This window comes from Corapipo altera, unplaced genomic scaffold (assembly GCF_003945725.1).
Source record: "Corapipo altera isolate COAL_440 unplaced genomic scaffold, ASM394572v1 52b, whole genome shotgun sequence".
In the NCBI taxonomy this organism is placed as follows: Eukaryota; Metazoa; Chordata; class Aves; order Passeriformes; family Pipridae; genus Corapipo; species Corapipo altera.
In genome coordinates this window covers 5,161,071-5,187,352 of record NW_020884922.1, presented here as the reverse complement: position 1 = coordinate 5,187,352, position 26,282 = coordinate 5,161,071, and the positions used below count along the sequence as shown (strand labels likewise).

General features: G+C 37.0%; 1 protein-coding gene across 3 annotated transcripts in view; it reads left to right on the top strand.

The window, feature by feature from the left end:
* ANGPT1 (angiopoietin 1) overlaps window positions 1–26,282 on the top strand; it is a 156,865-nt gene that overhangs the window by 95,704 nt on the left and 34,879 nt on the right. For all 3 annotated transcript variants that reach the window (XM_027657203.1, XM_027657206.1, XM_027657204.1), the window contains exons 6-7: window positions 4,077–4,178; window positions 21,823–21,989. In XM_027657203.1, coding sequence (XP_027513004.1) covers window positions 4,077–4,178; window positions 21,823–21,989 — 269 coding nt within the window. The remainder of the gene's footprint in view (window positions 1–4,076; window positions 4,179–21,822; window positions 21,990–26,282) is intronic.

Below are 26,282 nucleotides of genomic sequence, written 5' to 3'. Positions count from 1 at the left end.
ACTTCTGCCTGGTGAATTTATTCTTACTGCAGTAAAATGGTGACCCTGCAAACAGAAAAAGACTGTAACAAATATTACCAATGTTATTGTTTATAGTAAGTTTATGATCATATTAAGATATGTAAAACTTGTTTCTAAACTGATTTTGGTATTATTGGAGGCCTTTGGAAACCTGCAAATGTCAAGATATTATAGTTTCCCAAATCTCCGTTCGCGAAGCCCAGCCATGATGATGATAGTTTACCAAGGAAGGTGGCAGAGTTCTGTGGGCCAAGATCAGTATAATTCTGGTGAATACGAATGGAAAAATAATTGACATGACATAAAATAAAGAGATCCTTTTAAGTGTTACTGAGCAGGATAAGAAAAAAAAAGCAATTCTGCAGAAGCTGTTCCACTCAGAAAAGAGAGGTAACATCTATGCCCAAAATGCATATACCTATTGGCAGTAGCTTTTCCTAGCCTTACTGAAATTCGTATACCATGCTCAGAAGCTGGATTGCAATTAAAATCAGTGGTTATCTGAAAGCACTGTGACACCGATGCTTCTGGTATATTTACCTTAAACCCACTTCACTGTCAATATAAGGACAGTGACACAATGGAAGCCACCCTGTGTTTACCCTATATCCGTGTTTACAGACACTGCTATCAATCAATACAGATAACATAACTCAGCTGATATAATTGCATTATGTTTTCCTGGATGGTTCCTGTTTTAGCAAGAAAATGTGGGAGTGTGTGTCTGCGCATAGAGGGCATTTCTGCTACTACCTGTTTCTGTCTTGCTCTACTGATAACACAGCACAAGCTGATCCCAGGCATGTTCATGTTAGTCAAGTGAGAAGTGTGATTGCTTTAACAGATGTTCTTTTCAGACATTAAGGTCATTTTAACATTCTCCAAGGTAGTGCTGTGCAGATAGCTGAACTAACTCTGGCTGAGATAGCTTCAAAACTGTATCAACTCAGCACTGTGCCAGGACTAATTAGCCCAGAGGTAGCACCATGCAGACACAGTTAGGTTGCTCTAACACCCTGATAGGTACTCCATGGAGACATACTTGCCTGTTTAAAGCCGGATTAGCTATCTGGATTACCACAATGCAGTGCACAAACCTGACATGTTTTAAGAGGCCTAATATATTGTTACCTTCTGTAATACTCACAGTCACCAGCAACTAACTCATTCAAAGTGATTTTATACATCAGGTCACAAAAATATACCTTCATTTCATTTTATATTTCCTAAGGCATGCTTTCTAGAATCCTCATATTCAGTAGAAAATACCCTTGTCATATATAAAAATTTTACTGTCAGTTCTAGTGTTTTGTTGATTTTACATTCATATATTCATAGAAAACTATCCTTAATGCATACAGCTCCCTACCATTTATATATCTCATTTTTATATGATTAAAAATTTAGACTACAATTATTGTTTCATGTTCCTAGACTCAACAGTTCATTAATTTAGTTCATTATTCTTCCAGCCCCGCACCAAAAATTAGTGATTAATTTCTGTTTAAAAGAATCTTAATAATATTCCATTTTTTTTTATATGGAAAGAGAAAAAGATAGAACTAACTATCAAACTAATTAGTTTGTTTACTTTGATGTGTGTATGTGCAATGCCTGATAATGTGGACAAATTATTGTCCCTGAGCAATAGTGAAAGAAGAGTCCTCTCAGTCCCCTGCAAAGATGGGGTCAGCTACAGGGGAAGCAGAAGCTTCTGATGAACACAGGAGCAGTGGGAGTGAGGTTGCCACCATTTTGAAGTGGAAGGAATCATGTCACCTTCGGGAGCAGAAGCAGGGCAGGGGTGATGCTCTGACTGTACGTGGAACCTCCACATCTCCCCTTCAATCACAATCAATGTGTTGACTCTCTCACTGTCTTCTCTAATGCTCTCACAAGCGTGACTTTTAACAACTTCGGGGTGCGCTGCACTGAAAATGTTATCAGTTCCTAGTGAGGTCTATATATTCTGAGTCTTTATGACTCTGCAAAAGCAACAGCCACTGTTGCCATGAATGAGGCCTTTGACTCCTCCCCCTCTACTTTCTACTTGTGGACTTCCTACTCAGTTGATGTCAATGGTGTCTCTGAGTATACCTGACAGAATTTTAACCCATTAAAAGTATGCTAGCCCCTTATACTGTGGAAACTGGCATTCTGACATGGTTACCATCAGACTCAGTTTTTGCGTAACAGAAATGCATTCCCTGAATCTCAAATGGCTGGTCTTGAACTTGTTGCTCCATGACAACAATGTAGACTTGTAATGCCTTAGTGTGCATTTACTGAAAATGAAATTTGTGGTAATTCTCTGCCTTCTGTTTACTCTCTTTAAAATCTTTTAATAATTTAGCTTATCTCTAAATGATCATTATAAAGCTTTTAATAATTTAGTTCGTAAAGCTAAAATAAGTAGAAAAATCCTATATTTACCTTTTAGGAGATTGAGAAATTTTGCCCATGCATTTAAGGAAGGGCAAGAGTGCAATATTTTGGATGGTCTTTCAATCTGAATCAGGTTGTTTTATTAATTATAAGCTCAGATTCTAGATATACATGCAAATTCAAAGTCACTTTTCTTTATCCTTTTCCTTTTTAACAGAAGTTAAAATATTGGAACATGTTAAATAGTGTTTAATGGCTGAGCGCCTTGACCTTGTCTGGGACAGACAAGTGTAGAGCTATGCACAGTGAACCTCTATAATCGGCTTGGAACTCCTGTTAATACAGCAGGTGTTTCTGTCTACCACTGTGGAAAGTGCCAGACCACACAGGGATAGCTAGTGAAAAATGTACTCCTGGTAAAACTTTCTTTCACTGTGTAGTTTTCACTTTCAATTTGATATATTATTCAGAAAATGTCAAAGTCTTTTTATAGGTATTTTATTATATTTTAGTATGAAACCCCATAATTTATGTGCACCTTTAAAATTAATAGTCTTAATACAGTTGAGGATTTAATGCTTTAAAAATTGGCAGTGGATTCCTGGGAGCTTGCAGTGGCTTATAAATACAGTAAATCCATAATTTAGAAATTCTCACTGTAAATCAAACTGAAGAAATTAAATCCTGTCGATAAATGTTTTGACTCACAATGTCTTCCCTGAAGAAGGAATAGGGCCACAATGTTCATCTAGAAAATTGTAGGGTTTCTTGTGGTTACCCTAAATCAAATTCACGTTTGGACTGTTCAGTGTTCTATTTCCTTCCTGTACCTTCACAAGGACTTCATTTGGCATGCCTGATGCAAATTAAAACAAAAGCACTTGCATAGTGTTACTATGACAGCGCTTATTAGTAGGAGATATTTGAATGATTTTTCCTGAGGGTAGAATATGGTTCTCTAGTCAACTGCAGGATAAATTGATATTTAACTGAATTGGATACTAACCTCGAATTTGAGTAGATCTTAACTTCTGAACTTGTCTTAAGCCTATTTCTGTCTATGTTCTCTGTCAGTTGTAAGGCATCTTAGTCTGAGATCGACTGTCCCATTTTGGGACACTGCCTGGAAGTGTAGGTAATATTACAATTCAAACCAAAACAGAATAACCTCATCTGTGCTATATTCCAGACTCCTTGGATGAGTGTTTTCTATAGGAATTCTAAAGATTCTTTCTTAGACCAAATGACACTGCTAAAAGCTATAGAAAACATTATTAACACTGAAAGAATTACTCATTTGTTAAGAGGAAGAGAGTGGTTTCAGGGGCACTGCAGAGAAAATAGAAAAGGAACATGGAGTTAATGGGAAAGGGAAAGCTGAAGATGTAGAGGGGAATGATGGGGAGGTGTTCTTGGGTAATGTGCTGAAAGGACACGTTACTGGGAAAATTATACTAAACATAAAAAGAGCACGGGTTGTGATCAAGTGACTGAAGATACCATTGAGGGCATAGGGCATGAATCCATAGGAAAACATACTTCCTTAATTCTGTTATTCACAAATACTTTTTTTCCCCTTTAAGATGACAGGGTTCCTACATAAGCTTGTTTTATTGGTTGTTTTGGAGGGGGGTTCAATTTATTTATTTATTTATTTTTTTACTGCATAGGTCTTTTGCAATATGGAAATTGCAGGAGGAGGATGGACAGTTATACAACATCGAGAAGATGGAAGTGTGGATTTTCAGAAAAGCTGGAAAGAATACAAAATGGTAAGGTGAAAAATGTACAATAGCTGTATAATTCATACAATGTCAGATTTCAAATACTACTTCCTATTGTCTTAGGTAGATAGTTCTGCTTATAGTGATGTGGTGTGGTCCCGCAGTTTTTATGAGCTACCTTTTTTCATGTCTGCTACTTTTGAAAATGCTTTTTACTCAATTAGTGGAGTATTATTTCCCATGACTTAGAGTTTCTTTGAGATCAGAAACTGAGATATAAAAGATAAGGCGAGGCCAGAATGCAGCCATCTGTCTCTCTGAAGTTTTGATTTGCTGCGACGTTAAGTGGTAACAGACATGTGACGATGTTTCTAATGTTTGGATGTTTTCAGCTAAGGGGAACTCCTTCAGAACTTGGAGTACCTCAGACAGGAATGAAAATTCTTACTGGGGTTTATCCCAAGTCATACAACACCTCTGCCAATCATTTTCATGTACTGGAAATGTTGATACTTCAAATAGGATTATGAGAAAATAAATAAGTTACCAAATTAAATATGACATGACTTCAAGCAGTCTGTTTTCCTTTTGCCAACTCAGAAAAATTTTACTTCAATCTAAATAACTGGTCATTTTTTTCATTTGCTGCCTGTTCATACTTTCTGATGGAGCTCCTTTCTCTGAGTCCCTGAGGACTGGCCTGGACTACAATGACATTCCTAGTGAAATTTTCAGTACTGTGTTATCAGCGTGGTAGCAAAATGTCTTTTTTCTACAGTTTTCAAAAAGCACTAAACAAAGAGAGTGTTTTAAATGTTTTTGAAAAAGAGCAAGTTTAATTCAGTAAAAATATCTACGGGGAAAAAGTTCTGTTACAGAACTTACAATTTCAGAAATAAACCCAATATATTATTGAAGCTAAATCTAATTTTTGATTTTATGCATGCTTTTAATATATTTTTTATTACTTGAAGATATAAATTATAAAAAATAATAATTTGGATCAGACACTGCTCCTGTGGGTAGCTAGAGGATATAATCTGCTTCATAGTATATGTCAACTAAAAGTAATGTTAAAATGACAACAAGATATTTTTTACCAGAATTGCCAAATTGTAAACTTTTTTTAGAATTCATAATGTAGAAAATGTAAAAACTGTTTTACTTGATTTTGGTGCAGAATCAAATAAAATATAAACCATCAATTTATTTTGAGGGAAACAAAATTTGAAGATCCTACCAATTTTAGTTATGAGGAAATTAGAATTTGTATGTGAAACCTAAGTAATTCACTACATATGGATTTTCAATTTATACATATCACAGTAATTGAGATTTTCTGTTTTTATCTCTTGTGCTTTTTCTTAGCAGTTATATAAATACAGTCCTTCTTTGTAAAGTTATCCCACATGGTCTTTTTCATATATATCCCTTCATGTAGTCAAAGATTTTCCTCTAATTTTCCTCTACCATAGTGTGAGCCTGTTCAGAATTAGATTATATTGGTTTTGTCTAGTTCAAGCAGTCTGAACTAATTTAGCTTCTCTTTAGGAATGATATAATATTCTAAGACATCATTTACTTCTATCAAATAAAAAGGATTTATTTTGGACTTTTATTGATATCTTATCCTATAAGTCATGAAACAAGATAGGATTTAGACTTGCTCTACTTCTATGAACCATTTACCCAAGTAACTATCTTAGGACCCCTTCAGTAGTTATCATATAACACCAAATATTGAATATTGAGTGATAGAAGCTGATGGACGTTCTCTACATTACTGGGATATGTGACAGTGTTTGAGCTTCAAGGCAATAACACCACTGATTTAATTTCTTGATTGTTCAGAAAAGGTGCATGGTGTCTATTGGACCACATCCCATCCCCTTCCTGGTGTTTCTTCCAATATAAAGTGGTTTGTGTGGTGGGAGACACAATAGTTCTTGGTCTTACTTGAAGTGGTTGAATTTAATATGCGTTCTCTCAGCCTGTACTTCAGATGCAGCTTTCCAGATTTGTTAAGATCTTCTCTTTGTATTCATATCTAATAATTTCATCCTAATAAAATAACAGTAATAATATGTCTCTGGGGCTACTTTTATTTTCAGAGCATTTAGTTCTTATTGGAAAAGAAACTGGAAAATTGTTGCATTTTTTAAGTTAAAGAAAGTACTGATTACCAGTCTCTGAGCTGGACAGGATTCCAGGCCACCAATCAGCTCTACTGCTGGAGCCCTCACAATTTGTTGACTGTTCCAGTTTCAGGAGGCTGTTCAGATATGCTCTGACTCTAAGATGAGATCCTCACTTGGAAAGGGTGCACATGGAATAATCTCTGTAAGGATGAGTGACAGCAGTGCTGAATTACAAGAATCACCTGAAAACAAGGCAGTCATTGTCTTTGATGCAATTTCATGCTGGTACTTTCAGCTTACATGGAAGTGCTTCAATTCCTATTCCAGACACCAATACAGGAAATAGGTTAAGTCAGAGATAAAGTAGCCATAAATCTTTTGAAAAGAGGAAGTATACAACTTCATCCATCCATAAATTGCTACAAAATCAGTGCTACTACAGCAATAGTGCTACTAATTTTTCCTCCTTGTTCTTTTGGCTCTATTTCCACTGGCATTCAATCTCCACTCTAGAAAACAAAGTTACACTTTCCTTGGTATCTAAACCAATAGGTAATAAATACAAAAGCTTTTCTGCAGATTTACTGTTATACATGATTGGTTATGCCACCTTCTTGTTTAGGGGCATATGTACTTACCAGTATTCTTCAGTTTTGTTATTAGTCTTTCACTGTGCAGTGTATTTTACACCTTTGAACTCATTTCTGACTATGAAATCTCTTGAGCCATTTCAGTTTTGTACATTCAGTAGTAACTGGAATAAATTCAGAGGAAACTGCTTAAGTTCATCCTCCCGTCCTTTTCTTGTCAGTACCTACTACATCTGTTCTGTCCCATTTTGCAATGAATTTTCTGTTATACTGTTTGTTGCTTGTTGGAAAAAAATTGAAGTGAAACAATGAATAATTTCTGTAACAGCAGGTAAGATCACACTGAAGAAAACTTCAACCCTGAAGCAAGTTTCAACCATTTTTCATATTTCCTTGCAGGAGGAGGGAATATAAAACACTATTAAGAGTTTTGATCTCTAGAGGAGAATATAATTTAAAAAGCTATTGCTTGCCATCTGCAAATCTAAAACCCTTTTAGAAGGGGGTTTTCCACGAGCTTACTTTCTAAGACACAGTTTCTGGCACTTATTAGGCAGTCATTAGCAATAATGAAATCCAAGTAAATTGTTAGTTCATGTGCTAACTTGGCTATCAAATCTTCTTGATAATTTTCCAGTTTTCAGTTCTTGGATGAATGCACCTTTCCCAGTGACTGTCTCCATTTTTGCCAAATTAGGTGATGGAGTATTAGATTCCCTATTCTCTAGCCTTTTAGTGTCTAGTTTAATAATTCCCATGAAATTCACAGTATTTATTCCACCCTTGATAGCCCAACATTCACCATCAGCTTCTTAGGGGGGCTTCTTAGGGGTCAAGTCTATTGGGGGCTTCCTCAGACCTTTACAATTACTTTCTTGTTTTCTGTCACTGGATAAAAACTCTCAATAGGTATTTGAAATTGCATGCCTTGGCCAGCTCATAACAATCTTTTTTGCAACCAGTTGGTTTTTTTTCCTACATGTCAGTATTTAATTATACTGCCTGTCTTAATTGCTACAGTATTGCTATTTTCCTTTCACTGATGAAGAAAAGCTATCGTTTTTTTTTTTGTTATTCATAATGTCATGGGCTAGATTAGGATCACTTGTACATAGTAGACTCTGAGCTGAATTTCTAAGCTTTATGGCAACAACCTTCTACCTTTCTGATCAGCAGCTGTTTTTTCGTTTGATTTCTTTGAGACAAGAATGATATTCAGTGGTAAATTCCACATTCTTTTAATTTCATATTTCTGATTAACATCTGAGTCCAACAACAGTTCAGTGCTTAAAACAAGTCTGCTGCCAGCTTGTTTTGGAAGTCATCAATAGCATTCATGTGTGCCTGAAGAGCACAAAATCCAGAAAAGCTACAAAACCACTTCCATTTCTGGTGGGGTTTCTTCTTTTTCTATTCACCTTAAAGCTGTTTTGTCAAATTGATGGCTACCTCCGTAGTACCAGTGCTCTTCTATAGCTTAAATTCTTCACAGACTGAGAGCCAGACCACAGAGGTAGTCACCAGAACTTTCTCAGGCAGTATTTCTGGATGCAATTCTAGTGGGTATTTATATCACGTTATCTGCAACAATCTGACTTTCCTCTGACTGTCAGTAAATTTTAGCTAGTATGTCAAGTTTTGACACCCATGTCTTCTGCTTACTTAAAAGACAGCTGAAAACCTCTTTGAACTGTTTGACATATTTCCTACAGTTCACTTCTCTGAGTAAGCTCTAGTTTGGACATAGGTCTCACTCATTTTCTGGAAGACCTTCTTGTTTGTGACAGTCAGGCTGTTGGTGACCACATGCTTTCATCCCACTAGTCCTTGCAAGTCCTACATGACTGAATTATACATAATAAGAGCTACCATTCCAACAAAGATTTTATTTCTTAACGCCATTGTTCAGTTAATTCCAAAAATTTCCAGATGTTATATTTAATTTTTGTTTGCAAAATGTTCAACTTCTGTTTTAGAATGTGGCCTCCTAATTCTTTTTACTCCATCTCTTGTAAGCCTTATTTTATTTTTTCTTGTGACAATTTCAGGTCCATTTTTCAGTTTTGTTATCATTCTTACTGCCCACCTTTCTTGCCTTTAAACTCTGACAGGTTTTTTTGTTCCTAATTGCTTCAATAGCAATACTTAGTTGTATATTTTTCTCATTCAAGATAGGTCTTCACCATTTTGTGAAATTAATATTGTGTTTGACTTGAACAAAGAGACAAAATCTCAAGCTGTTGTACTGTTCCCTCTTAGAGCATTAATTGATGATGGATATTTCTCTGTTTTAGTTTTACCCATTTAAAAATAGTGTTCAGGTTCTTTTTTTCTCCCCAAATAGTTGAAGAATCAAACAACTATAGACTGAACTCCAACCTCTTTCAGTTGTTAGATTATGATGTTTATCACTTTCTTTTTGAAGGGAGAGGATGACTGAGTAAAAACGCACAAGGCACATTTTAGAATTTTCTTTGTAAGCTTCTTGATTCTGGTTCCACTATTTTACTGCAAAATAACTTTAGATGTGGGTGGGTTTTTTTAAACAAAAATTACATAAACCATATGACTTGACTGAGGAGAATGTTCTTGACAGAAAAAAATAAATTTGTTCATAATTTGGAAGCTCATATTGGGGAAGCAATATCTTCCATAATTCTCAGTTTTGTTAAAGCTAAATATTCTGAATTATTTTTTAATCCTTTTCTGTATTATAACTCTTTAAAGTATGTTATGCATTGTTATGGCCACAAAATCTTCACACTTCCTGCATTGACAGCCTTTGACAGCCATATTCCTGTGTTCCTTAAATGAGAACTCAAATAGTATCAAACAGGTCTAAAGGTGGTAGCACAAATCTTTCTGCCACTATTCCACATTAAATGCATTTGTGAAAAGTTCGGGGTTTGGATCTTTATTTATGCCAAACTTTTTCCTTAAAACTAAAGAAAAGAGATTGCTGGGAGATAAAAAGTATATTCCACTGCAAACATATGATGGAGCTCCCTGGGTTCACAGGATATCAAGCATTGAAATAGTCACTTGAACTAGCTTCACCTAACTAGTGTTAGGGAGATTTAAGAAGATGCTGCTATTGTTCACAGGAATTAAAACACTCATCAGCTTTTTAGTTAATGATTTGTAATTTTGACAGGAATTTAAAATTAGGAAACTTTTATCATCATGTGAAAAGTCATAGAATCAGAGAATCAGCCGGGTTGGAAGGGACCTCTGAGATCATCAAGTCCAACCCTTGACCCACTACCGTTACGGTTACTAAACCATGGCACCAAGTGCCACATCCAGTCTCATCTTAAAAACCTCCAGGGACGGAGAATCCACCACCTCCCCAGGCAGCCCATTCCAATACCTGATTACCCTCTCTGTAAAGAATTTCTTCCTAACATCTAACATAAACCTCCCCTGGCAGAGCTTAAGACCATGGCCTCTTGTCTTACTAATAGCCCTACCTAGCTACAACCTCCTTTCAGGTAGTTGTAGAGAGTGATGAGGTCTCCCCTAAGCCTCCTCTTCTCCAGGCTAAACAACCCCATCCCCTTCAGCCTTTCCTCATAGGACTTGTGCTCAAGTCTCTTCACCAGCCTCATTGCTCTTCTCTGGACCTGCTCCAGCACCTCAATGTCCTTCCTGAACTGAGGGGCCCAGAACTAGACACAGAACTCCAGGTGTGGCCTCACCAGAACTGAGTACAGGGGAAGAATCACTTCCCTGGTCCTGCTGGCCCCACTGTTCCTGATCCAGGCCAGTATGCCATTGGCCTTCTTGACCACCTGGGCACACTGCTGGCTCATGTTCAGCTTCCTGTAAATCCAAACTCCCAGCTCCCTTTCTGCCTGGCTGCTCTCCAGCCGCTCTGTACCCAGCCTGTAGCGCTGCATGGGGTTGTTGTGACCAAAGTGGAAGACCCGGCACTTGGCCTTGTTGAACCTCATCCCATTGGAATCAGACCATCTCTCCAGCTTGTCAAGGTCCCTCTGCAGAGCCCTCCTGCCTTCCAGCTGATTGACACTCCCCCCCCCAGTTTAGTGTCATCTGCAAATTTGCTGATGATGGACTCATCTAAATCATCGATAAAGATATTAAACAGAACTGGGCCCAACACTGATCCCTGGGGGACACCACCAGTGACCAGCCGCCAACTGGATGCAGCACCATTCACCACCACTTTCTGGGCCTGGCCATCCAGCCAGTTCCTAACACAGCAGAGAGTGCCCCTGTCCAAGCCATGGACTGCCAGCTTTTTCAGGAGTATGCTGTGGGAGATGGTGTCAAAGGCTTTGCTGAAGACCAGGTAGACACATCCACAGCCTTCCCCTCATCCACCAGGCAGGTTACCTGTTCATAAAAGGAGATCAGGTTGGTCAGACAAGACTTGCCCTTCCTAAACCCGTGCTGGCTGGGTCTGATGCCTTGTCCATCCTGTAGGTGCTGTGTGATTGCACTGAGGATGATCTGCTCCATAACCTTGTGTGGTGGTTTGGGCTAGGCCTTCCTTGGTGACCAGTTTGTAACCAAGGAAGGGGCCAGATTTACCCAGTATTCCCTACGATTTTTACGTAAGCCAGATTATAAGAAGAAAGGAGGAGAGGCCTTCGCTCTCTTTCCTTCCGGCGGCTTGGAGGTGCAGGTTCTCTGCTGTTGAGTCTACCGTGTTGGGGAGCGAGGCCTGGTAAGGCCTTGTCGACCTTGGGAGGCGGAGGTTGCCGGCGATCGTCCCGGAGCAACTCTCGGTTGTCCCAAGGAGAGTGGTGATATATTTTCTTTGCTAACTCTTTAGTTACTAGATCTCGGGCTACTGATTTGGGATATATATATATTTTATTTTGGTTTTGTTCCCTTCCCCTTTCCCCTTCCCCTTCCCTTGTGAAAATTGTATATATTTTAAATTGTATATATAAGTGTAAATATATTTATATATATCACTTTAGCTGTCTCTCTGGTTTCGGGTTTTTCTTAGTTGGTTGTTTTTTCTCCCTCTTCTCCCTGAGGTTTGGGGCGGGGGGGGGGGACACACTTCTGGTGGTAAGGTTTGGAGACTTGGCAGGGAGCCAGCTTCAAACCATGTCACCTTGCCAGGCACTGAGGTCAGGCTGATGGGTCTGTAGTTTCCCAGGTCCTCCTTCCATCCCTTTTTGTGGATGGGTGTGACATTTGCCAACTTCCAATCATCTGGGACCTCCCCAGTGAGCCAGGACTGTTGGTAAATGATGGAGAGCAGCTTGGTGAGCTCTTCCACCAGCTCCCTCATCACCCTTGGGTGGATCCCATCTGGTCCCATAGACTTGTGGGGATCCAAGTGGCTCAGCAGGTCACTAACTGCTTCCTCCTGAATTACAGGGGGGCTATTCAGATTGTTATCTCTTTCTACAAAAATATACACACGTATACTCGACAGAGATTCCTCACTACCAACAGGCCAGTAGTGGTTTTATGACAGTAAGAGGTTTCTTCCATTGATTTTGGAATGAGCTATATTCTAGTAATTTAGTCTTAGGTCACAAACAGTAACAGAAAGAAATAAAGGCAAAGTAACAAAATATTACACTTAATGTACATATGGTCAGATATGTAAACCTTAAAATATTATTGTTGATTGATCTCACATGGACATAAATTTTCACTTTCACTGTTATTAGTCCTGAATTTTTTGGCTATGAAGGATCACTCCAAGTGCAAACATATGCAGCTGCTCTTCATAGATAGCTAGTTATATTTTATAATAAGAACTCGTGTCTTCCTTCTAATGAGAGCTTTAGTGTTTGACTGATTTGCACAGGAGCCATCCAGTGGATGGGGATCCTTCTCTTATGTGACTCATTCCTTCTTTCTCAACTACTCGGTCATACCTGTACTAGCACATTGAACATGCCCATGGCCTTAGTATGTGAACAGTTTTGTGACACGAGATCCTCATCACTAAATTTTAGTGGAGTTTTGGTATGACCCAAAAGACATCCACATATAATGCCCAACCAGTGATGCCATTCTCAAATGGCAGTTGGCACCGGGCTACTTTGATTTTAGACCTGTTAGCATAGGAGCTTTTCTTGTTTGCTTTCTTATGCTTAGCAGAGCAGTAAAGGTTGTTCAGAGCACTCTTCACAGCTTCTTCTTCCCCCTGTGGCCTAGTGAAACACTTGTCAGGGAAAGGATTATTGGTTCAAAGAACTTGGGGAGACATTTTGAAGATAACGTGGAAATAGGAAAGGAACACAAAAAGTTTTCTGGAAGGGGGATACCTTTGCTAAAATTATCAGTACTACATCCATGCATCTAGCTAGTAGCTGAAGACGAATCTCATAGTTTCTTCAGCAGGAACAGCTTTATGTTTTTTCCCCTGCAAGTAATGTGAAGTAGTCTGTAAAGTGCCTTGCAATATCAGCATGGTCCCTCTCACAAAAGTGAAGGATTTGAAAATAGGATTGACTTGTGAGAAAGGCAAAAACTAGAGAATGCATGTCCTTGGAAACGACAGAAGTTACATTGCTTCTGTAGTGTAAGCAAACCAGTCAGGCTGGGAATGGTGGTGGTGTTGAATTAATGTGTTGACCGAATAACTTATTAGGGTGAGTTATGAGTTCAAGGAGATAAAAATCCCACACTTAAGACATGTATAATTCTATAACATATAATAACAAATACATTTCTTATTATAGTATGCTTCAAAATCGTAACTTTTTTACATCTGAAAAAAATAATTTACTTCAAGGGACTAGGGTAAATGATATGGAAGTAATTTGTTTCTTTCACACATTTACCAAGTTATTTGGATATAAGGAAATGATTTTTGGTGAGTGGAATGTGTATTAAGATATTATGTGAGTAACGCCTTTCATAGAGACCCACCCCTTCATGATAAAGAATGGTATGTCATACTAGTTTAATAAACAGGCACTTCTGACTGAAACTGTTACTCAGATAATTGTCACTTTCATCAGTTCTACAAAAATAGTCAGCACATTCTCTGCTTCTCCTGAGATCTAAATCCAGCATGTCCAGTAGAGATAGGCATGATATTGAGGTGGTGAGAGACTATATTCAGTTTTATGAAAATATCCTCATGAAACTCTTCTGGTCCTGACCAAGGCTTAATCTACAGTGTGCATTTCAACAGAATGATCTAAGGGAGCAAGAATGAAACAATATTTTGTTCAGAGAGGGTTGGATCACTAGACTGGGCACCAGATGTGTTACTACACAAGGAAGCATCTTTATCATTTTGGAGAATACATTTGGATGTAAAATTAAACAAAATTTTGTGTTGGAGTACAGTTGTGTTTTAAATGTGTTACACTCAGCACAGCCTTTCCTATGCAAATAATACTGAATAACATCAGTTTCAAGTGTTGAGTTGACACATGACTATACACTTGTGCCTGCTTCAATTTAACACCATTAATTTTATGCTGATAAGACTCATGTAGTCTTCCAAAGACTGTTACATAATAAGTTTTGTGTAATGATATCAAGATTTAGCCTAGTTATACCAACAGCCTGTAGAGCAGCAGAGCACCATTAAAGAATCTTTCTAACCAAAAGATGGAAACACTATTTTAGAAGAGCCAGGTGAGATTCTGTGAGGTTGTTTTTAAAATTTGTGACTTGAAAATTTAGTAGAATTGTAGCAGAGGTCTTCCCAAATGAGAGCTGTGTGCTTTCATCATGTAAGAGCATTCTCCACAGGGAGGAGCATCTCCTGTCTGATCTGCTCCATTTGGAACTCGTCGGAGTAGCTCTTCACTTTGGGGCTCATGTTGAATTAGAACTGCAACTTTTTGACTCTGATGTCAGTCATCTTCTATTCTTGTTCAAGTGTTTAGCATAGCAGCTGAACCAAAGCAAAAGATTCAAGAGCAACCCATAAGTTTGATGCTTGTTCTATTTAGACAGATTATGGGACTTAAATTCAAGTCCCTGCTCAAACTCACATACAGGCTCTTGGTCTTTCCTTTGGGATCTGTGCTCCTAGTCATGCTCATCTTTGCTATTTGAGATTAATCAGTGTATTGGGAAAAGAGAATTAAGTCCTACCTCTCCAAAGTATTTCTTTTTGCATGAAATGAAACAAAAATATTCTTTTTAAAGACTTTTTTATTTCATTTTAAATTTTTAGCCCTAAGACATACCATTTATTTCTTTGCAAATACTAAAAGAGTTATCTTAAGCTTAAATAATTTTAAGCTCAAAATTTTTCTTTCTTAGATGATATGGAAAAAATTAGTTTCCTTTTCTTTAAAATATATCTATCTCCCTGGCATGCTCTTATTAGGAGCCACACTAAGTGTCTGTACATTCCTAGAATCCACTTTTCCTAGAGTGAGAAAGATGGTTTGGGAGAGAGACTCTGAATGTAACTTGTCTCAATAAGTCCCCTATTTTCAGATGTACTAGTTGTTTTACGTGTAGGATATGTATGGAGAAAACTGAGCTCTTTTGGGTTCGTTGCCTAACCAGAGGTAACCTTTGTGCAAGGTTTGCACTTCGAACGTGCTTTCTGTCACTGATTCTTCTTCATTGGAAATTTTGCTGCTACTGATACAGTGTGTGTGTTTGAGAAGGAAAAAAGTAAAAAGTGAACATAATTTCTGTATGTCTACTAATATATTTGGTCTAGAATGAAGTGCAACAGCCTGAATTCATGCAGGTTATGAACAAGGTTTTAAGGCACTTTTCAAACTTGGGCTAATTAGACAGACATTTAGCCCTTCATTTAAACTGACAATAGCTTAATTTTTGTTTAGCTTAGTTTTTGTTTTAGTCTTTTAAGAAGGTACCTCTGGCTTCAATCTAAACATTTTTTTTAAAACTTGTCAACAAACATTTGTTAGCATTTTCTAGTAAAAAAAATCTGAATATTTAGCGTTGTTCTCCCATGCTCTTTCAAGTTAATATTATTTAACACATTTTTTGTCTGAGTAAATTGAAATAATTTCTATAGACCATATCTTTATTTCAAATAACATAATGAATATTTCAGAGTGAAGGAAATGAAATTATACAAGTATACAAAAATGTATACAAACCTTTTCTAGAAATTGTCTTAAAGAAAATCCATTCCACATTCTCAGCTAAGGCAAAGGGAGCTGAATATTCTCTATGGCTTCTGGAAAGTCATTACTGTAAAACACTGAATTATTATCTGCTTTATTCAGTGAATTGTCTGACAGAAGATGAACCCATAGGATATATTGACTGTGTCTGGTTTCAATTTTGTTTTGTCTATAAAAAGTCAAAGTTTCCTGTGAGCTTTATCAGACAAAATAAATAAAGTTAGAGAGATAATTGTTTAATGAATCTGGAGCAGCATGATTCAAGCAGAATACTCTTACAGATTTTGCCAAAGCTAATAAAATTCTTTTGCACCCTCCTTATTATTTTTGAATAAGAATCAACTTTATAAATTCTTAAGAGCATTTTTAAAACCAGCATTGAATTCTGTTTCTTTGTTTTTCATGACTGCTTTAGAAGTTTTGATTCTGGTAATCACCATGCAATTGGAAATGAGCTGATGTAGAACTCAGATGTCATCTAGAGTAAATATTGTACAATCATGTCTTTTTGTCCTTGATTCCTGGTTTGAAGTACTTTAATCCATACAAAAGGATAACAAATTACGTTTATATATTTTATTCTTTTTTTTTTTTTCACAGAAGTTGGGCACTATGTCAGAATTTACAGCATCTACTATATATTTATAAAGAACCAGAAAACACCTTTACTTCATCGTAGCACATAAGTAGTTTTAAAATTGTCAGTAAGGTTCTATATTATGGGGTTTTTTTCCTCTGAAAATAAATGTTATCACATCTACAAGAACAACCTACTCTCTATATGGTACAAAACATCACCTTATTATTCTTCAATGGAAAAGCCCGGGGAAAAAAAATTACTAATTGTTGGTGATTTTTATATCTTGTTTCAGATCAACATTTGCCAAAATATGATCTTAATGCAATTTTCAGCAGGAAAAATATAAATGTTTTCTGTTTATGAAGAATAATATGAAACATTATAATAATCCATGTTAGGTCAGCACAAAGATTTGTGTATTCTATTTGTGACTAGTAGTGGACAGTTAAGACAGCATATTATTGTAATGCAAGCTTATTTCCCTGCTATATTGTCCTAGGTTCCATAGAGTGCTAGTGAGGAAAATGGAGGAGAATTCTGAGAACTTCTGGAAATTTCTGACCTTTCCCTATTACATTAAACACTGTTTTCGAACTTAAAGCCTCTGATTTTCTGATCATCCCAAAATATTATTCAAACTTCTAGGGAAAAGCAAAATCGAGTATTATTGGAAAAAGATCTAAAGTTTAAAGAATTAATCTCTCTATTTGGAAGCATATAATGAACAAAATATAGAAAGATAATGACAAAATAGTGTCCCTTAGTAATTTGAAATACAATTTTGGAACAGTGCTTACAACCCACTGGGTTTCAGAGGGATTTAAAATATAGTTAATAGCAAACACATTCATGAAATACAGATGTTCTTTTTCCTAGTGGATTGATAGCTGAGGCTAACTTGGATCACCTCATGTACTTCCTTGAGTTTAGGCACAAAACTTTAACACAAATAATTTTGGAAGTATTTACTATAATGTTATGAATACAAAAACCAATGAGTGTGTTGACAGTGTATATGTGTACTGGGAAGTAAACACATTTAATGACAGCTGTGGGTCTGCAATAGATGACTTCTAATGTTAAATTTTAAGATTTAACTCTGTGCCCTAAGGCATTCTCAAAACCAAAGTTCTTGTCCAAAGAAGATGACAAGCATGGTCTTAGGCAAGGCTGTGGACATCTTATCACTTGGGGCCCCACAAATTTGAGCAGAAGTATAAACTTAAGTGGTATAGTATAAACTAAAATGCTTGGATTTCATTACTGAATTTTAATTAATGAACGATTACTGAATTCTCTCATGAACAGCAAAATTAATGATGTCTACTTTTCTGTGGATTTTTGTCCTGTGTCCCACATGGAACTCTCATTCTTATTACTAATAGTCTCCTGAATCCCTATTATTTTCTAAGATTCTCTGTGGCAGAAGCTTAAGTTCCCCTTTTATGTCCCTGAAATCTCTCCCAGATGTCTAAGGATCCTCTGAGGTAATACACGCTCAGCATCTGCACTTGGCCAGCTGCTCTGCATGTCCTTATAGGCAATTGGAATAGGCAACTGCTGAGCTTCTGCTTCAGCCTTTCTCCCATCACAGACACCAGTTCTCCTGAAACCTTGTTGAAGTTCAGGTTTGTGTGATTTTTAACCCAACCTCAAAAGTGTTCAAAAAGTATTGCACAAAAAAGTTTTCTGGCTGAGAAAAGAAAAAAATATTTTGTATTTGAAGATAAAATTAAAAAATGTACTTTGAAAGCTAAAGATCTTGAAGGTAAATCAGAAGAACCAAGCACAACCACTTTCTTTGGCACCCTCTGTGTTGGAAATGGAAATGCAAAATTAAATAGTTTTTTTGAGGGGAGTTGGCTAATATTTTGTCATTCTGTTCCGCAAACAAAAGCTTACATATCTTGTCAAAGTATTAGTGTTCTTGTAGTAGAGACAATCTAAGTAAGATATAAAAAAGGAGAACTCTCTTGCTATTAAGTCAGCCAAAGTATCTGGAAAAAACTAGCATGCATGCAAGTCTTTCTTCAGCTCTGAAATATAGGCAGTAAACTGCAGACTAAATACAAGCTGGAAAAAGTTGAGTTTGGCATAATAAAATTATACCTGAAGAAATTGTTGCCAGCTCTGTGCTTACAGAAATGTACTGCTTCTCTCTGGTTTAGATCTATGAAAGATTTGAGTGCCTGTTTGTTTGTTTATTTCTTTCCAGCCATATTAGGTGTTTAATAAAGTACATTACTTCTCCTTAGGAACATTCCTTTCTTCAGAGCTGTGTTTTATATCCCACTTACTTCCTTGGTTGCATTTCTTATCTGAGTTTCCATATTGTAGCCCCTTACAGTAAGATTCATTTTTTCATAACTAATGTGATGGGTTTCCTCAGAATTTTTAATATTCCTTTGTATATTCCTTCTGTTCTGTATTGCTGAAGCTTCATTTCCTCAGGTCAGGAGAGCAAGCCACCTAGTGACAGATTTTCATCTTAGTGTAATAACAGGTGTGAAAAGGGAGATGGAAGTGTAAATACGAAGAATAAAAATTGTTATTTCAGAATAATTATATATGGTGTCTGGAGTTTCTATAGGATACATATGGGAACACATAATGTTAAAAAAGCCACATGTATTACATTCTGAATAGGCTGTAATCCAAATAAGATAAGACATATATAATTCAACAAAACCACAGTTCAAAGGGGAGTCTCTTCAGCTTTCTAGCACTGGGAAAAAGGGAGAGATAATTTCCTGAAAATCTTCCTTTAAAGAAAGACAGCTGATGATGATAATTATATATCTTTTGTGAATAAAACCCATGTAGACTGCAAAGAAACCCACTTTGACTGATATATAAACAACTGTGTTCCACTTCTACATTCTGCATTTTAGAGAAACAAACTTCCCATTAGGTAGTCAATGCAGAGCACATTTTGCCTTCCTCTGAAAGAAGTGGCAGTGACCAGTGGTAACAGAAGATGTCAGAGACAAACCACTGACTACTGTGGTATGACACTGCCAAAGATGCTAGAACAGGAGACACCATGTGTGACAGTCACAGGGTAGAGAGACAAGGCAAGAAGATGGAAAGAATCAAAGGAACAGATAGAAAACAGTGATAACTATAGAAGGGTATGTCAGCTGTAGGCAGGGTTTATACAGGTGAGGAATCAGCTCTTGTATTTTAAGAACAATGTGTGAAGCCAAATATGATTGTGACTACCATCAAAGCAGTAGGTGAGAGATAACTGAAGCATCGTAATGGGAAAGCTTGAGGAGCAGGAGTTCACTCTGGAAGATGGATGTGTTCAAAGCAAGATATCACTAGTATTAGCTACAGCCAGTATTTACAGAGACTTATAGGAAATAGTCTTCTTGAGAAAGGGGATATAATGAAATAACATAAAGGAAAAAGCCAACTAATAGTATCCTAATAGTTTGAGACTTCTCTGAGACTTGCCACAGATTACTGAATTTCAATTCTTGCAGATTAAACACACTTTGTCCATAGGTATCACTTGATGGTCTTTGAGCCAAAAAGCAGAGATGTTTATTCAAAACATAAACTAATGTACTCAGTGTAGCCAAAAGGGGCATGTCTCCTCAGCCTCTAGTATCAGTGAGTCACCAAATATTGTTATAAGCTTAGGTATGGCAGTGAAAGCAAAAATGACTCCTGAGTAAAGTACTTTCTAATGCAATTCCCTGGAGGAACAACAACAATAACAAAAATCCCTCCATTTTTAATTTTTTGGTCCAATCAAACTTCTAAGCTTCTAAATTTTTTAAATTAAATTTCTTTAGAAGTTTGAAGCTAATATACCTGTGAGTTGCCTGAGTGAGTATTAACTGCGCTACCACATGGCCTCTGGGGAGGCAGGATTTCATCCTCAGTGGACCCAATGAATCAGATCTGGATCCAGAGCAATGCAATCATGAAAAAAAGAGAGAGAGGATTCTACTTTCAATACTTTCATCCCATGATAGGAGTGACTGAAACAGTATATAGAGAAGACCAAGGTCTTGCCAATGTGTCTCACAGCCACATTTCTCCTTATCTAACTTTTAGTCCCAAGGAATTCTCTTTACTTTAACCCTTTTAAAAATATGTGCTTTCTGGAAATAATCCAATCTTTCATTTGCTTTGATCAGGAAATTTCCACAAGGTCTTCTAAAACACTCCTAGAATATCATTGTAAGCAAACCAGAAGATTTCTCATTCCGTTTTTCCTATCTTAAGAAATATGAATAAGAACAGTCATGTTGGACTAGTTCCTCACAAGTAAAGATTATGGTTTAAAATAATTTCTACTATTAAAAGAGAAAGAAAAGGAAAATGAGAAATGGATTTAGGAGTTCTCAGGTATGAACTAATATTTTATGAAGAAAAATAATTCTAATATATAGTAAATAAATTATTAACATTAAATAAATCTTTAATCTTAAAGTAGTAAAATATTCACTACAGTTTAAACAACTTAAAACCTGGAAAATGCACAAAAATATAGATCTAGGAATACATTCTGAAAATTGATTATACTTTTTCTTTCATTATTATTTTTCCTTATTTGAAAATTACATAGTTTGCCTAACTGGAAATAAGATCATCTGAATATATGAAATGTGAAGAGAGTTAAGTACCTTAAATATTCTGCTGCTGTTTATTTTTCATTTTTAGAAAATAGAGTTACAATACCCTCTCCTGTGCTTTAGGATAGTGTATAGGAAGAGGCACTGACCTGTCCAGCAGATCTTACATACAGAAGGGAATTTTAAACTACAAACTTCCCTCCGTTAGTTGTGGCAGATACTTGACAGGAAAGGTATTGTCCATTCTCCTTTAAAGATTAAGACATGAGCTATCACCTACAGCTAGCTTGAATTTGGTGTATAACCTATGCTAATGTAAACTCTTTTTTTTATCTTTTATAATGTATAGAAATCTGTTTTGATTTAATTGTCTTAATGATAACTAGGTTTGGCACCGTATGAAATGTATTATAGAATATAACTATGTCCAATATTCACACTGAAGGATGTGCAAATACAGCATCATACTATTAATATCATGTAACTGGAAAATGATTTTCAACTTATAACCTCAACTGCCCTCTCAAATATCAGTTGAACTTCATGACATTCCTACATCTTACATATTAGTAGAGTCATTTTAGAGACAGTCTAACTGGAGCACAGAAAGATATGACCAGTAATTAGAATATGTAGGTAAAACATACTGGTGGTTTTATTATTGTATAAAGGTTCTACCAATTACAGTAATTACATCTAGTTATTTTGCCAACTTTTTTTCTAGGGTTTTGGTAGCCCATCAGGTGAACATTGGCTGGGAAATGAATTTATCTTTGCAATAACAAGTCAGAGGCAATATTCTCTAAGAATTGAATTAATGGACTGGGAAGGAAACCGGGCATACTCACAGTATGACAGATTTCACATAGGAAATGAAAAACAGAATTACAGGTAAGAATCTGTTGAAATTTTTTTGACTCTGCTGAGTGATAAATATTGTTCATTGTTCGCTTGTTAAATACGAGAGAGGACAATAATATGATACTGATTTTCATCAAAAGTGAGTAGAGGGTAAAAATAAAAGAGAAATAAGTTTTCTCAGTGATGGAAGGATAGAATAAACCTAACATATCTGAGAACAAGGGATCATGTTGGCTGGTAGAACTGCTAAAACTTGTATAACTTTTACCATCAGAATTGAAAACTGATTGAATAGCAAAATATTTATATTCTGCATTACAACATAAACAATTTCTACCTCAGAAGCATTAAACTGAAACAATGGATATAGGAATAAAAGACCAAAAATGCTGTTAAACCATCTGATATTTGTAGACTAAAAATTCAGTGTAAATAAAGAGGAAAACCAGAATACTGGATCTTATCATGAGGGAATAATATATAAAACTTTTTTCAGTAATATTTTCTCCTCTATTTTTTTTAAAGATAAAAATGTAGAAAACTTAAATCAGCTTATTTAAAAAAAAAAAAAAAAAGAAGAAATGTGAAGATACAAGAAGTGTGGACGATCTAAGTAACTGATTTAATTTTTTTTTTAATCATTTTTTCATCTGAACAGAGAGTACAAAGCTGGAAAAAGAGAATGAAACCCATAAATATATCCCAAATTATTTATTACTGCACATCTAGTTAGCATAAGATTTAGGAGAGAAACAAATATATTGTAAACACAAACATTCAAGTCATAGCATGTGGAACTAGGTTGGTATTCAGATCTTTAAATTCAAGTAACATGATTCTCAGAAATGCTGATTGCCTCCCTTCCCCCAAGGCCCCAGAGAACTGGAATTGAGAGCAATTTGCTCTTTCTGCTGACAGGGCTCTGCCCAGGTGGGACACAAAGCAGTGCCCCTCTGGGGTTTCTCACGGTGCAGTACTGCATGCTGTAGAAGTGCAAAAGCTACATTTAGAAGCAGTCAGTAAGAGTTTAGCTCCTACATAAAGAAAGGAGTATCCATTATTACAAGAATGCATCCTATGACATAAAAGCTCTTTATTTTGCTTGCCAGCATCACTATCTGTGATAGAAGCAACTCCAGAAGGCTGGCTGAATAAAAACCTGATTATTGAGTCCTAAACAGCTGGCCACCCTTCAGAGAATGCTGTTTTCCCTTTATCTGAGGAGCTGCCATGAAGGATTTAAATGATTCCTCTGAAGTTGAAAACCACAGTTCCCAAACTCCTGCTCTCAGTACCTTTCCTTCACAGTTGTCGGGTGTTTGCCATGTTTGCTTTCAGTGCCTCAAACACAGAACTACATACCTTTTCAAAACTTGAGTTGCTGTTATTTAAAATAATTTTGCCAAACAAACTAGGTGCTTTCCTATTTTGGAAGCTCTTAGGATTTTCTTATAATGAATCACATTAAATGTTGTTTCTGTCAGTAAAAATAAGTAATTGTAGGCTGGCTAAACTCACATTAGTTTCAAATAATGTAAGCTCACCAATAATAACCAGTAAAGAGACAAGTTTCTAAGCTGGTCTGGACAGGGGATTAAGGAGATCTGAAATGGAGAAAGGGCATTGAAATAAAAGGAAAAGCTCAAGAAGTGTACATTTAGAAGACATGAAAAAATATAAGATTCCAGGTCTCATATTTGAATACAGTGCATTTTAAAAAAAAATACCACAAAGTGATAAAATTTGCTTGAGAAAATAGGGAAAATCATTTTCATACTGTTTTTCCAAAATCCAGCCCCAACCTTACACAAAGTTAGATTCAGTCTGGATAACTCCCAGTTGGTGATTTCAGAAGGGTTCTGTTTTTTCTCTGAACTGTTTGTATTCTCTTTACTGCTTTTTATTAGCCTACAGAATCTATGATTAAAAAGAGTAATGCTGAACATATGTAAGTTCAAATTTACTCGGGTTTCTTTCTAAATGAGACAGCTCCAAAAGGTTTGCTGGGAATACAAAATAAAATCTATTTATCCCAGATGATGACTGGGGAGAAGGTTCAGATGAGAAGGTGGATCATCATGGCTAGGCTTCGTGAACGAAGGTTTGGGAAGGGCTTTACCCAAATTTGGTATAAGCGCACTGGTGGTTAAAAAGGTCAATATGAGATAGACAAGTCTGTTTGCGAAAGGCACAGCAGGACTCCTTAGGTGATATCGGCAAGACATGATTCTTTCTGCGTTGTCTTTTCTCCTCGAGAGTGATCCTGTGTGTGTTCTCAAAGGAAGCATCTGCAGTGTTATAGATGATGTGTCTCCAGACCTTCCGATTTAAGGCCAGAGTAGACCAGTCATGTTGATCAATATGGCCAAGGCTGAGATGTTGTTTCAGGGAGTCCTTGTGTCTTCTCTTCAGGGCTCCTCTCTTGCGGCAGCCAGTGGCAAGTTCACCATAAAGCAAGATCTTAGGGAGGTGGTGGTCCTTCATCCTGGAGACATGTCCTGCCCAACGCTACTGTGTTCTCAGCAACATGGCCTCAATGCTCGTAGCTGCTGCCTGTTCTAGAACAGACATAATCTGACCATTAGATGTTTAGGATTGTATGGAGACAGCATTGATGGAAGTGTTCTGGGAGACGCAGGTGGTGGTGGTAGATGACCCATGATTCAGAACCATATAAAAGAGTAGACAGCACTATGGCTCTGTAAACACTGATCTTTGTACTTTTCTTCAGGTGTTTATTTTGCCAAACTCTTTTATGGAGTTTTCCGAAAGCTCTATATGCCTTTGCTAACTTGTTGTCTATCTCTCCGTCAATCTTACTGTCTGAGGAGGTGAGGCTGCCTAGGTAATTAAACTGCTGGACTGATTTGAGCTCTGATTGGCCAATGGTGATATGGGGATGATGGAAGACTTCCTGAGGTGCAGGTTGATAGAAGACCTCTGTCTTCTTTAAGCTGACTTCCAACCCCAAAAGATCAGCAGACTCTGCAAAGCAGGATGTTAAACGCTGCAGAGCTGCTTCCGTGTGGGTGACGAGAGAGGTGTCATCAGCATAAAGCAGCTCCTGGACAAGATGATTTAAGGTCTTAGTGTGGGCCTTCAGTCACCTTAGGTTGAATAGGCTTCCATCAGTAAGGTATCGAATATAGATACCATCTTCGTCATTGAGGTCTGCCATGGCTCTTTGGAGCATCATGCTGAAAAAGATTGTGAATAGGGTTGGTGCGAGAACGCAGCCGTGTTTCACACCATGAGTTATTAGAAAGGGCTCAGAAAGTGCATCACCATATCTGACTTGTCCGTGCTGATCCTCATGAAGTGAGATGATCATTTTAAGGAACTTCAGGGGACATCCTAAATGTTCCAAAATCTGCCATAGACCTTTTCTGCTCACAGTATCGAAAGCCTTGGTGAGGTTGACAAAGGTTACATAGAGACCTTTATTCTGTTCCCTACACTTCTCTTGCAGTTGTCTGAGAACAAATACCATGTCTGTGGTACTTCTGTTGGCTCTGAAACCACATTGACTTTCAGGTAGAATTCCTTCTGCTATGGTGGGTATTAGTCTGTTCAAAAGTATTCTTTCCAGGATTTTGCCAGCAATGGAGAACAGAGTAATACCACGGTAATTTGAGCAGTCTGATTTATCTCCTTTCTTCTTATAAAAGGTGATGATGACTGCATCACGAAGGTCTGATGGTAGTTCACCTAGTTCCCAACTACAAACCATACCACAAATTTGTGAAATTTAGCATGGAGTGCTTGGCCCCTATGCTTCCAGACTTCGGGTGGAATTCCATCAACCCCAGCTGCCTTGACAATTTTCACTTGCTGTATGGTCTTAAGATTTTCTCCCATAGTAGGGACAATATCCAATTCGTTCTTCACGATTGTTGTGTGATGGACTGAATTGCTGAGTCTTGAACTACACGGTTGATACTGAAAAGGGTCTGAAAGTGTCCAGACCATGGATTCAAAGTGGAGGTTTAATCTGTCAGAAGCGTTTGACCATCAGCGCTGAGTAGGGCTTTGGACCTGGTATGTAGGCCTGTATGCTGTTTTCAGGGTCTCATAGAATCACTGAAGCAGTAAATGCATAAAGATAAATGGCAATCGAACAGGAAAATCAGTGTTGCACCACATGTGAAAGCTTCAATAACAGTATCTAAATTATTTATTTCTTTTAGAACATCCTTATTTTTCCTATCTTCACAGGATGATTACACAGAGGCTGTCTGTAAATATGATGAAAATATCTCTGTCAGTTTCTTTGCAATCTTACACTGTGACAGGTAAAATCTACATAGAGTAAGAAGAGCCAGA